Here is a 14,225-nt window from a genome sequence, read left to right as displayed (position 1 = left end):
TCATCCGGTTGTTACTGTTCTGCTGGTATCCCTCTGCACTGGTATTATTACCAATAAAGTACATTACCAATACTCCTTGGTTTCTCGAGTGCTGCATTTGGGTCCTTCATAAGATTGTGACAGTTACACTCTATATGAAAACAACGTTTATTGCCATAAATGTTATGATGGATTATCAGTAATAATTTCAAAGTGACACAGAGACATTGGATTAACCTTCAGCAGCATTTATATGCGTTTTAATGCACTTGAACCAGGGGCGGTTCTAGGGGGGGTCAGGGGGGGGTCAGTGTTAGGGGGCACTGCCCCCCCCCCCTGACCCCCCCTAGAACCACTGCCCCCCCCCCGTGGCCCCCCTAACAATGAAAAGTGAAACAAAAAATAAAATAATAATAATAATGATTTATTACACGATTTATTGAATTGCGGAATAGGCGGAACTAACGTTATTCGTCATTCTAGTCGGACCCATTAGAGCGGTGCACTCAGGACCCATTAGAGCGGTGCACTCGCTTTCACTGTGCGGCTGAAGCGCGCGAAAAATAAACACTTTTCATCTCGGATCATCAGAGGCTGTTGTGCATCCAAGAAAGAGTGAAAGACTGATTGAAACCTACGTTTCCAGAGACCACCACCACGATAATTGAAGGTGAGTTAAACTATTATATCCGTGTAATTGTTACAAGATAAGACTTTAGGTCAGTAAGTGTTGTTGTTGACTAACGTTAGTTAACGTAGTGTGCAAAGTAATCAGCGACAGCAAACAGTTTGCTTTCATCATCTGTCACATGACATGTCAGCGCCTTAAATTATGCCGTTTAAAATAAATAAATAATAAAGGGGGGTGCCGGCCGTCAGCGAACCGAGCCAGAACACGCTCTGGGTGGAATCTCCATCCACCGGTTTTACCCAATAATAAGTACCTTCCCAGGCTTTGTTGTTGCTGCATTTTCTTTGTCCCAGGCTTCATTTTACACCACCATCCCGCCATTTCGTTCTATTTTAAGCGGGACACCTGATCACCCTAGCTATATAGTTGTGAAATATATCTAGCGGTTATACATTTATATTATGCGTTGCTGAATTGTTGTCCTCCCCCTTTGTGTTTGCTCTATAGTTTCAAAATGAAGCGAAAAAAGGACATTATGTCCTTTTTCGCCCCCCCCAAAAAAAAAATGATGAGGCAGACAGTAACACACAGCAGGAAGTGCAGATTGCCACAGAGACAGAGCCGGAGGACTTTTCAGGAGAGACTGATCTGGAAATTGAAGGTTCAGAGCAGGCAGAGAAAGATGGGGAGTCACAGAGTGAGGCTGAGGATGAAATCGAGTGAGATAGAGGATAGATCCACAAGTACTGGAACATCAGGTTTGTGATTTTGAAAAACAAATGTGCCTGCTTTAATCTTAGTTACAGATCAAATGAGTGTGTGTGATACTAATTCATTTTTTTTAACATTTATATTTTATTAAACATTTTCAAAGACAAAAACATACATGGCGCACACACATCACAAATAGGACAGGACAATAACATGAAGGGTGGCGGGCAGGGGGATTACAGTGTCAGTTACATTTTATGTATTCATATGGAGTTGTATTTATACATGATTTACTTCATAATATAGATATACTTATTTGTTCCCTCTTTTTTATTATAAAACAAAAACAAAGTGTAATAAATAGATACATATATAAATATATATGCACATTATTACAATTATTTTTCTGTTTCTTCATAGCTTATTTATATTTATTTATTAATATTTTTATATTTAATAAGCCCTTATCTTATCCCAAAGCCTGTTGTCTGGCTTAACCAAATATAACAGGGAGAAAGCAGCTTCGTGTCATAAATTAATATAGATATCTAATTTGTGGTTGTTCATTGCTCTGGTAAATGTGCATTTATAATGATCTGTTTCAATTATAATAATAATAATAAACATATTTATTTGCGTTATCTTTCTCCACAGATATCAGCAAGTGCAAAGAGGAGCCACCAATGCAACCACACCCTAAATTGTTTCCAAGGACCTGGATGGGCGACCGGAGAAGGAGTTTCAAGGCTGACTGGTACAAGATTCACCCCTGGCTTGAGTACTCCAAAATGTCAGACTCTGCTCATTGTTACGCCTGCAGACATTTTAGCCCTCCGAATAGCACAGACACTGTATTTGATTCACCTTCAGGTTTCAAAAACTGGAAGAAGGCAACATACAAAGAGGGGGGATTTGCAATCCATGCCAAATCTGAGCGGCACACGCACGCAATGATTGCATGGAAAGACTACCAGAGAGCTGTGACATCCAATGAAACATTGGCAAATGTACTTAACAAAGAACATAATAAAGTGGTTCAAGAAAATCGGGAATATATAAAAACCATAGCCGAAGTGCTGCTACTTACTGCGACACAAAACATTGCTCAAAGAGGACACAATGAGTCTGCAGACTCAGATAATAAAGGGAACTTCATGACCATTCTAGAGACAATTGCTAACCATGACAAAGCTGTTAAAAAAAGGTTGACTTCCATTCATAATGCAAAGTACACAAGCAAAACCATTCAGAATGAAGTTCTGGGTTGTCTTGCAGACATGGTTCGATCTGAAATAACAGAGGAAGTGAAAAACAGTGAAGTCTTTAGCATCATGGCAGATGAAACAAAAGATGTTAAAAAAAAAGAACAGATTTCTCTTGTAGTCAGGTACTACTTTAATGGTGCTATCCAGGAGAGTTTTCTCCATTTTGAGTCAGCAGAGAGGCTAGATGCAGCAGGGCTTACTGAAAAAATAATTCACATATTGGAAAGTAACGGTCTGGAATACAAAAACAACCTTGTAGGCCAAGCATATGATGGTGCTGCTGTCATGAGCGGTAAGCACTCAGGGGTCCAGGCTAGAATCAGAGAGCAAGCTAAATATGCTTTTTATGTTCATTGCAATGCTCACTGTCTAAATCTAGTTTTAGTAGATACAGTCAAAGCTGTCCCAGAAGCAGAGCAGTTCTTCTCCTTACTAGAAAAGCTATACTTCTTCACATCTGGGTCGTATGTCCACCCCAAATGGCTAGATATCCAAAGAGAGATGTACGAAGGTGCCCCAAGAGAACTCCAGCGATTGAGTGACACTAGATGGGCATGCAGATTTATATCTCTCCGTAACATAATGGATAGATTACCGGCCCTCAAGCGAGTACTGCAAGACATAGCCCAAGAACGCAATGGTGAGAGATCTATTGAGGTACGTGGTCTGCTGGCACAGTTGGATCTAGAATTCATTGTGCATCTTGTAACACTCCGTAAAGTGTTTGCAGAAACAACATTTCTCTCTGACATGTTACAGTCTTCATCCCTTGACATTTCAAAGGCTGTGGATTTAGTTGAATCTTTAGTTCAGACATTGAATGACTTCAGACAGGAGTCATTTTTTGATAACTTGTGGGATGAAGTGTTGAACATTTCTGAGCAATGTGATACTGCAATACAGCCAGCAGCAAAACGACAAAAAAGACTGAGCTCTAAACTTGCTGAAAGCTTCGTACTGACTACTGTTGGACAGAGAGAGACAGAACAAGATAAACACGGGTTTCGTACTGCCTTTTTCTACCCTGTCATTGATCAGATGCTCAATGAGCTTAATAGACGGTTTTCAAACACAAACTGTGACATGATGAATAGCATCCAAGCTCTTAACCCCAAAAGTGATGCATTTCTGAAGGAGACTTCTCTGTTTTCATTTGCTCAGTTGTATGATGCAAATATTGAGGACTTGGGGCATGAGCTACATCAGTTCAGCAGAATTTTAGATAGGAAAATAAAGACTGGGATGCAGAGACCTGATAGTTCAGTGGAGCTTGTTCAGTTAATTGAACCTTATAAAGAAGTGTTTTTGAGCTCTTCAGACTGCAAAATAGCAGTCGCAATCCCAGTCAGTTCTGCTTCCTGTGAGCGTAGTTTTTCTACATTGAAGCTGGTCAAAACTGTTCTCAGATCCACCATCACTGATGAGAGACTGAGCAATCTGGGTCTGCTTAGTATTGAGTTAAGGAGGTCAAAGGCTTTGAATCTTGACTTATTTGTTGATCGGTTTGCCAAAAATGTCAAAAACCACAGGATTATGTTGCTGTAATGGGACGTTTTGAGAAGGAAACTATCTGTGTGTTGTCCAGATATCACTGTTTTATGTTTATTAGAAATGTGACGGAATAGACGAAACTGAGTAGTGCGCGTGCAGAACAGGTGTGTTCAGTCTTCATGTTTGTTAAATAGCCTACTTGTCTGTGCTTATGGGAAATAATACATCTGAAATCTATGTTTTCAATCTATATCCTTGTATTTTATTTCATTTAAAGTCAACATTTAAGATTTGTAAACTTTTGCATTAAATCCTTTTCTGTGGATTTAAAAATGTATAAAATGCTGAAGCTAACAGTATAAGATCTGTCTGAAATAAATAAGTGTACTGAAACAAATACCAATAACTGTATTGCATTGTTTTCTTATGCGCAATTACTTCGTACTGTCTAGTTCTCTTTTTCGTCCTGCATTTATTGTGCCCCCCTCAGAAAATAACTGACCCCCCAGTGGCCCCCCCACTCAAATTGGTCTAGAACCGCCCCTGCCTTGAACACAACTTTTTATCAGAACACAGCAAAGGTAAGACGTATTTGCCGTTTTGGCCCCGTAAAGTGAAGTTGTGTGTTGTCTTTCCTGGCTTCGCTGCCGTGAGTTTTGGTCGCACAGTGATGAAACTTACACCAATGGAAACTGTGGAATCTCAGCTTTCATATGATATCTAGTTTGTGCATATAGCATTAAGTATAACATATCTCTACTGTGAGTTCTGTGCTAAGTGCTAATTCAGAGGCTTGGTATTACCCTTGTGTTTTGTTTAGCTAAAAACTGTTAATATTGTCTGATAGCTGAGTTTCTTCCCGTTAAGTGGGTATGACACATTAATAGGTTGTTAAATGTTAAGAAGCCCTGAGACACAGTTTTGTGCAATATTGTTGTATTTGCCCCCGGCGGGGGAACGCTTTGGCCATTAAAATGCTTTTTGATTACATTTCTAGCGAGAAGTGTATATTGTACTTTTAGAATTCACGTCCAGTGGATGTGTAGGATCTATAGTTTGATAGATATTATGAAGATTATATGAGGTCTTGTTAGGAGAACGTGTAACGGCAGCGTCCATGTGAAGTTAGCGTCAACCCTCATGGGGTGAAAACAGTGTTTCCGGTCTCGAAGTTTTTATAATGAAACCGTATTCCCCTCACTGTCAAATGATTTCACAGTGATATCTGCCGTACTCATCCACAAAAAAACATCAGTTTATCCTTGTTAATTACACGACATTCATTGGTTTAAATTGTGTACACTGCTTTTGTGTTTTTCCCATAGGTTTTTCCCTTTCGATTCTGAGGGACATATTTCTTTTTTCAGAGGTCTTGATAGACTAAAACATTGAACTACCCATAATCCTCAGCTATCGTTGAAGCTCGGTGATTGGATGTTTTAGCCGCAATGCACGTTGGGATATGGTGTTTATGCGATGTGAAATCCGAAAACATTTAAAAAAAATACTTTAATCCGTGTGTGCTTGCTTTTCTCTTTGAAAGTCATCACATAACAGCATTGTAATACACGGTTCGGCTGCATTAAATATTACACATCTGCCGTAGTTCTCTATTTATAGAGCCCTGATTAGAAGACTTCTGGACAAACTGGAAGAAATGCCGCTGAAACTGAAGACGTGACGTGGATCATAAATATATCAGCAATTAAACTTCTTCATTTCTCTTCACACAATACGTCTCCTTGCAGTATCAATACTAATTTGGCTGACTTTTATATTTGATCCAATTGGTAGATAGGCTTTATTTATCCCATAACAGTGCACAGCTGATATACAAGGACTTGTAGTTTTTAAAGACATTACTGATTTTCTTTGAATATAAGAAAGTAAATACTAAGTTGAGAGAATAATCAGGGGTTTTGGGTGATGGGAGACACATCTATGGAATCAGAATTTCAATAGCTTACCATTAAATGATGGATATCCCTTTCTGTCTGTGATGTTATACATATCAGATATTGATGTGTAGAACTACAATATGTGAAATAATATAGCAATATCCTGTAAAATTATGTGAAAACATGAATTATTCATCTTCAGATGTTATACATACATAAGTGTCCTACACTAATAATAAAAAGTTATGGCATTGTATGCTGTGTTATTTGTAACATCTTCAGAAACTACCTTTCCAACTCCTCATGCAGTAACAGGTCTATACAGGTTCATGGTACAATGCATAAGCTTCAAATCGAGACTGAAACTGCATTTTTCTTTATCGTTCTGTTTTAATTTCACAATAAAGTTAATAGTAATATTATGTTTGACATTATTATGTTTTATTAACTAGACCACTGGGTCATGTTAAGACCATATTTTGTCAGTTTTGGTGTTGCAAATATCAAAACAAATGTGGATAAAAAAATGAATCCGTCATAGACTAAACTGGAAATTATACTGGAAAGTATCATTTATTGTGTTAACACTGTAAACTTGACAGTTTTTTAACCCGCATCGCCTAGTGGTTAAAGCACATTATTGAATTTTCTTATTGAAAATGTTATATTTGATGAAAAAATTAAAATATTAAGAGAAGCCTACATACAAAATAGGGGGAAAGTAGAAGGTCAATGATAGAAATATAGAATAGAAAATATCAAGAAGATAATGTAGTGATCTCTACAATAAAACAGCTAGTGCAGGACGTCCAAAGATATTAAGGATGTGCGAAACAGACAAACTAATAAGGCTTTATTTAAACATTAAAGAATACTTTAAATTAAGGTCTTCTTTTGAATAAGAAAACAACTTTGGGGGTATGTACTGTTAGAAATTAAAATCAATGTTTTGATGGCATAAAGTACCTTAAATGTACCTTAAGTTTAAATGCTGTTTTATACTGAAAAACCAGAAAATTATTGTGCACAACCAGTTAAGCTTTTATTCTGAAAATCCTTCATCTCCGGTTAGCATGTGGCTAGTTTACCATTTCTTATAGAGGTTAATTTAGTAGCGAAATGACATGGAGTGATGCACACCGAAACCTACTGATTTTAACACTGCAACTATAGATGTATTATTATTGCTGAATATTAAATGAAGGTATAGTTTATTTGAATAAAGTTATTGTTTACAGACCTGGGTAAGATGTGACAACTTCCGGAATGACCAGAAACCAAACCAGCCGTGAAGTATTTTCTGTATTTTTTAGAATATTAACTACAACGTTTAGAATGTGTTAAAGGAAAAGTGATGAAAGACAATATGAGGAGAAGAGGCGTGTTTAAGTATGTATTGAATGTACAATGCCTAAATCCTCTGTTTAAACGTAACAACGGACATTAAGATGTGGAGGGCCGGCCCGCAGGGAGGAGCCTACAGAAGCTATATAAGAGCAGCACCTGAGCGGTTCGGCCTCTTTTCTCTGCTAGCGAGGGCCAGAGACAGCTGCTTTTCTGTCGGACAATATCCTGTTTGTGACTGTACCGCGCCTTTTATTAATTAAAGTACCAATTTGAAAACATCTCAGAGACTCCATTTAGTCTCCTTTTTAAGCTTCTCTTTCCTGGACGCGAGAATAACCATCACAGTTAACAATTGGTGACCCTGACGTGATTCTCGTTGGACAGAAGAGACTACACAACCAGCTGTTTTCCGGAGACGCGGCTTCCGTTCGACACAACGAGCTCGAATACTTGGTAAGAGGAAACCTGTTAAATCAAATTCTTCATAGTTTATGCAGTACAAAATAGGTTTGTGTTGGACGGAGGCCAGCGGATCCTGAAAATAGCTGTGTATTTAATGTTAAAACAACCAAATTTATAACAATAAGAATTCCATAACACATGGCGTTGCATTTTCACAATCAGGGTGAGTTCCAATTTCTTTTTTCTTATATCTAACCCTGCATGCTATTAATTTGTGTGTGTGTAGTATTTTAAAATATAAATGTGTGAGGCCATTGTACTTTGGGTAGGTGTCTTGTTGTGTTTTCATGTAGGTGTCTCTGGTTACGTCAGTAGTTAAATTAGCCTATGACGTAAGGATATATAAGTCCATTTAACGATTATTGTTAAGATCTGTGGGACATAGCGAATTGATTAGGGATCAAGTAATTGAAAACAAACAAGGCATAGCGAATCAACTTAGGGTTGAGTAACTGAAGACAGTGCTAGTCGAAAACAGTTGAGAACTGTTTTAAAAAAGTCCTTTTGAGGAAAGGCTTGATTAAGGTGTAAGCTTTATCAGTGGTCATAACTGTTCTAGTTTCAACCAAGATATTGCGGGTGGAATACGAGATGTGGAGTTACAACAGCATTACGTTAAATTGACGACGGTCATTTAATAGTCGCTGATAAGTTACCATAATACTCCCACCTAGCGTGTCGAAATGGCAGCAGTTGACCAATAGTGGACTATAAAGTCAAATAATACGTAGATAGGTTTATAGCTTATGCGTAAGGGTTCCTAACTTTAAGTGATGATATCAATAAGATAAAGCCCATTTTTTTCATAGTAAACTAGATAGAAATGTTATTTTAAACTGCAGTGTTGTTTTGTGTTCAATTTTCTTGACAAGATTACACCCCGCCATTATTTAAACTCCCCTCTGAGAGCCACGAGGTGTTTTCAAATCCCTTTGTTCTTCAGGTCAAAGGTTGGAAAATCAGTTGCCATCTTGTCTTGTCCTCATGCTGAAAATAAGCCACACGGCAGCCGCCATTTCGTGAAATGCTAATTGAAAGTACTCTGTTTGTTTTGACACACAGTCCCACTCACATGAGGCTAGGCACTCCATATTGAGAAGGACAAATCATATTTATTGGCAGAAGTTGGAACTATAAAATAGACAGGTTATCTTACCGTGGGAAGTTTGGTATTTGTAGGAGTCTGGTTTTGAAAATATTGTTGTTTGCAAGTGCGTATTGGCGGTTTATTTGAGATATTCTTGTTTGCAAGTGTGTATTGGCGGTTTATTTGAGATATTCTTGTTTGCAAGTGTGTATTGGCGGTTTATTTGAGATATTCTTGTTTGCAAGTGTGTTTTGGCGGTTATGTGCTGTGTTGTTTAACCATATTCACATTTTCTTCCCATTTTTAAGGAAATAAGCTTCTTCTTGTTAAAAGAGGTCAGTTTTGCAACAGCTATCCCTAGTGGATTAAGCTGGAAATTACAACAGCGCACTCTGCTGGTAATACAGAATTATTACAAAGATATTATAACATTTTGAAGCTTAATTTTGAGTGTTATTGATGAACACATTCGCCGGGACAGAATTACAAAGTGGTTTCTAATTAACATATGAGAAACTTTACATCATAGACTTTCAAACTAGACTGTAGAATATTCAAACACCAATTGATTACATCTAACACAAATTATGACATTTACATAGTTCCATACATTTCAGTATGCACTGTACACAGTAGATTTAGATTTTCACAAGACTTCGATTTTCTTATCTCAAAGTCAAAAACGATACACTGTACAATTTTTATTTTAAAATTTCAAAAAAATGTTATCTTTTAATTTATTAATATTTTACAACAAAAAAAAAAAAAAAACTTAAATCATAAAAAAAAAAAAAAAAAAACCTACCCAGATTTAAAGTTAAGTTCGGATGACATAGGATATTATTTATCAGGAACGAAGGTGCTAGTCGGAGGATTAGTGTTTCAATCTTTGATAACTTAATAATATTCATTCGAATAGTTAGAGAACATGTCACCAAAAGAAACTAAATTGAGACTAGACGCAGAGCCAGGCTCAACCGCAGATATCAAGGAAAGGGTAATAATCTGATCAGATGCTTTAACCTTTCCAATTAAAAGAACTATCTGGAGTGAAGATGAAGACAGATTTATAAGAGTTACAAGTCTGATACTCCATCTGGAATATGCCAGCCTATTGGCACACAGCATAAATGTGGTCCGAGTAGCAGACCCGCCAGTGAGGGAAGACATAGCAGAAAAAACAAGACACCGTAGCTTGTAGGAACAAGACAAGGAGAAGGGAGGGGAAACTTCCAGAGAAGGCAGGGCAGACACCTCCAACAATTCAAGCTCAGGAAGAACCAGAGAATGCAGAGCAGACACCTCAAACAGTTAAATCTCAGATAGTGCCAGAGAATCAGATGCAGAACCAACAACCAGGAGGTTTCCAAGGAGGCACAGGCAGAAGACGTTTACGGTTTGAGGGATGTTACCATTGCAACCAAATGGGCCATTGGACCAGAGATTGCCCGCAACTACTAAGGCAACATGCACCAAACAATGGCCCTCCATGTAGTTACCCTGGGGGAGGTTTCCATGATTACGACAGAAGCAGGGGGTCTCAGGGATGTCAAAGACGAACAGCATTGCCAAACATGACCCAAATGCCACTGACACCCTGGTATCAACCACAACAATGAGGAAGCTCAGAGGGCCAGACCACCAGGTGATGCATCTTCAGCACAAGGGTATTTTGAAATCCAGCTACATTGAGCCATATATGTCACCACAGAAGGGAGAGGTTTAATGTTTAATGTAAAAACAGAATCGAGAGTAGCATTTGCATTTACACATAAAGCATCCACAGAATAGAACATTTAGCAGACTATTTTTGTAATTATGAGAAGGAAAGAGATTACGAGTGATGTTGTTCCCCCACACAGAAAACTATTGTGTCCACACAGCTAGTGAGGTCAAGACGACGGGTTTCCACCCAAAAATATGAAGACGGAAACCTAGTACTCGCCCAAGACGGAGGATCCATACCAAATCCTCCTGTTTACACCGACTGCAGTTCAAGGGGCGGCGATACACCTGACGTGGAGCTGTTGAGACCTAAAAACAGAAACTCGCTTCTGCTGTGGTGAAGTCTGGCTACAAAGGGAGGTGTCCGATAGGGTCGCTTGTCTCAAACCAGTGAAGAAGTCAACAAGAACCCAGCAGAACTAGAGAGTGACTGTTAGCGGGAGAACAGTGACAGAGCGACAGAGACTGGCACAACATTTTCCAGCCAGTACATAGATAGACCCCGTCAGAAGACCGGGGCTGTGTTTAAAGGGGAACTTCATTTATTGTTAGTGGAAGTGTAGTTTTTTAGTCAAACAATTATGTGATTTATGGAGTCAGATTACATTTTTCTCAAACACAATTTTATAATCGGTCTGAAGTATCTGTTTTAAGGCAATGAGCTGCAGATTAAATAACATAACACTGATTGAGAGCTTGGATGAAGAAGTTGTAGGGTTTTTACAACAGTTTCAAGAATCAGTTTTTATTTATTTATTCTTGAGTAATTTTGCTGATTTATAATGTAGTGCGTAAGGCACTATCTCACTTTGAGTGAGGGGCACCAGCCCTTCATGCATGTCACCCTCTGTGAGAATGGTTCGTATGTTTCCCTCTAGTTTAGATAAATATTATATCTTTGTTCAGCAGTATCAAACAATCCTCTAATCCTAGAATTATTGAGACGCATTAGCGACACCAGGGGTATTGTTTTTCGCAGCAACAATGATGCATAATACCAGGACAAAAGCCATTATTGCAACATGTAAACCATTTTTGTGCTAATGGCAGATTTGAGTGAATATGTTTTTATACCATCAGAAAGCCATACATCATACGATATTTTGTACGCCTTATGGGTACACGGAGAAGTTATATTTATTTAATGCAACGTTATGGGTTTTACATGTCCTGTTCCGAATAGGGTAATCATTGCAATATTAATTGAGCATGTTCTGCTCAAAGGAGGGAGTGTCATGATTATACAGATATGTTGATTTCAGTGACGTTGTAGTTAATGAATAATAAAATGTAGTTAATAATAGGTCTCATAACGACAAAAGGTATGCCAAAGCTTGGGCCTCCTCCAAGGAGGGAGTGGTCCAGTTTTGGATATTAGACGAATAGAAGTGATGAATATGTCAGAACTCTGAGTAATATTATCCAAGTTTTGTCTACACAGGCTAAGAAAGCTACAGAGATACAAGACGAGACACCAGAAGAGACTCCTGTTCTGCCAGGTGATTGGGTGAGGGTGAAAGTTCACAAAAGACAGTGAGCTGATCCCCGGTGGACGGAACAGTGAGAAGTTGTAACGAACTTCACACGCGCTCCGGTTTAAAGGTAAAGAAAAAGGAGCAAATTGACACCACCTCACACATTGTCACCCTTCACTGGCAACTTCCAGAACATTATTGGGAGTTAGGACTGATTTGGCAGAGCTGGAACAAAACAATAAATAGAAATAAGATAAAGATAGAAACAGCTCAAAAGACGAATTGTCTATAGATTTGTATAGATAGTACACTAAAGTGAAAACCTATTTTTGTTTTACATCTGAAAAAGAGTCAAATTTTAGTATACGTTATTATAGTACTCATTATTTAAATTCTGTAACTGACACAACCAGGGAGAAAATAGAGATGATGTCAAGAACAAAGCCAAAGCTATTGTGGGGTCCCCTAGGGATAAGAGTCAGAATAGCATTGTTGATTGTGCTCATTACACTTGGCACCTTTCTGGTTGGATGGGGAGTACAATATCAAGTAAGACATGGATCCATTAGTCCACTCATAGAGAATGCCCACATCACTAACAAAACTCCAGCTGTGTTTCAGAGAGTTTCACTTATCCCCAGAGCCAAAAGATCAGCTGAGCAACAAGAGGAGGAGTTAGAAATACTCGGTCCCAAAGGTGAGGCGATTACAATCAAGATGATTCACCCCCCATATATGCAGTTCTTGTATCAAATGATGAGATGGGTTTAAGTGATTGGGATATGTAGGTGATGGGAATTTACAGATTAGGGGAATCTAAAAATACACTGGATCCATGTTTTAGTCTGTGCCAGAAACACCCCTGTTAAGTTTATGGACAACCAACCGGTGAACTGAGCACAATTATTGAAAAATGATTACAGTAGAAACAGGCTACTAACCCACAAGTACAGCTTTGTACGTACAAACTCTATGAACAAAATTCCCCAGCAGATTGTGGCGACATTGCAGATATGTTCAGTCACAAAAGTTACTTATGTTCTAAATAACAGTGAGATTTAAAGTAATTGAGAAAATATGGGGACGTTCTTTTATAGTGTGTGAAATATGTGGTGCTTGAAACATGTAGGTATTTTTAATCTATAGAAGAAAATGGTTTCCTGAAAGAGTTATTTGGAGTAGCCATGTTACAGTGGGTGGAAACAATGTTTAGGGATATGGCACAACCATTAGTAGACATTAATTGGGTTTAGATGACATTTAACATCTAAGACGGATAGTAAGATTAGGAAAATAGAGTGGAAAGGATTGGATATATTTTACCTCAGTGTGTTAGAATTAGCTATAGGTAATGCCTCCCGAGATCTCTCTCTCTCTCTCTGCCTGTCAGAATGCTACGACCCCATCTTCAGACAAATGACCTCACCACTGGAGACTCCTCCTCCGGTTTAAAGACAGACAACCCGAGCTGAACCAACAACCACCTGAGGCATCCAGAACCATCTCCACCTGAGGCATCCAGAACCAAACCAGCATGCTGACAAAGAGGCAAACTCTCATCGGTCCCTCAAACAGGACATGAAGTTCCAAACTGAGCCGCGAGATTTGGCACAAGAGCAGAGTGGGACATGAGAGCAGAATACACCACTCCATGCAACAGCCAAGAGACTGAAAAGGAGGAGATGAAATGCAAAGCAGTTGGGCCACTGAAAAGAATTACAGCGGGAAGATCCAAGTGCGGATGGACTGAGGAGAAGACAGGATGGAGGAGAAGACAGAACCAGAGGAGTTGGCATGGGCCAGCAGAACGTGAGGGGGTCGTGGCTTGACAACCAGAGGGAGAGAGAAGGAACACAGGAGTGAGTGAGTTTACACATAAACACACTTATTAGAAAATAATCCTAAAAACACACTGAGGGTAGAACATATTATTCAATCTTTTCATAATATAAACAAATTATTCTTATAGAGATTCTTATTCATGTGAGAATTTGGGGAAGATTTAATTTGTTACAATATAGATAGCAGGCAAATCTTTATTTGAATGGAAAATGTTAAAGGTAGAGCTGGAACCAAGCCAAAGAAAGTATTCCAATCTAGAGTATTGGTTTCTCCATTGTAGCATGGTTATTACCACAGGAGAACTGTTAAGGT

At 38.6% G+C, this 14,225-nt stretch overlaps 1 protein-coding gene across 2 annotated transcripts; it reads left to right on the top strand.

Annotated features, from left to right (window-relative positions):
- The first annotated feature begins 420 nt into the window (after positions 1-420).
- On the top strand, positions 421-4,480 carry LOC117541771 (zinc finger MYM-type protein 1-like). 2 transcript variants are annotated; one of them, XM_034208948.1, is made up of 2 exons: positions 421-649; positions 1,976-4,480. In XM_034208948.1, exon 2 carries the CDS (start codon positions 2,005-2,007, stop codon positions 4,129-4,131), a length of 2,127 nt encoding a protein of 708 aa, XP_034064839.1. In that variant the 5' UTR covers positions 421-649; positions 1,976-2,004; the 3' UTR covers positions 4,132-4,480. The 2 variants fall into 2 exon arrangements, with proteins under 2 accessions (XP_034064839.1, XP_034064838.1); XM_034208947.1 differs by lacking the exon at positions 421-649 and adding an exon at positions 1,140-1,368.
- Positions 4,481-14,225: the final 9,745 nt, after the last annotated feature.

The sequence above is a fragment of the Gymnodraco acuticeps genome, unplaced genomic scaffold (genome assembly GCF_902827175.1).
Source record: "Gymnodraco acuticeps unplaced genomic scaffold, fGymAcu1.1, whole genome shotgun sequence".
NCBI lineage: Eukaryota > Metazoa > Chordata > Actinopteri > Perciformes > Bathydraconidae > Gymnodraco > Gymnodraco acuticeps.
Note: the sequence above shows the minus strand (reverse complement) of the source record. Positions and strands in the feature narration are given on the sequence as shown.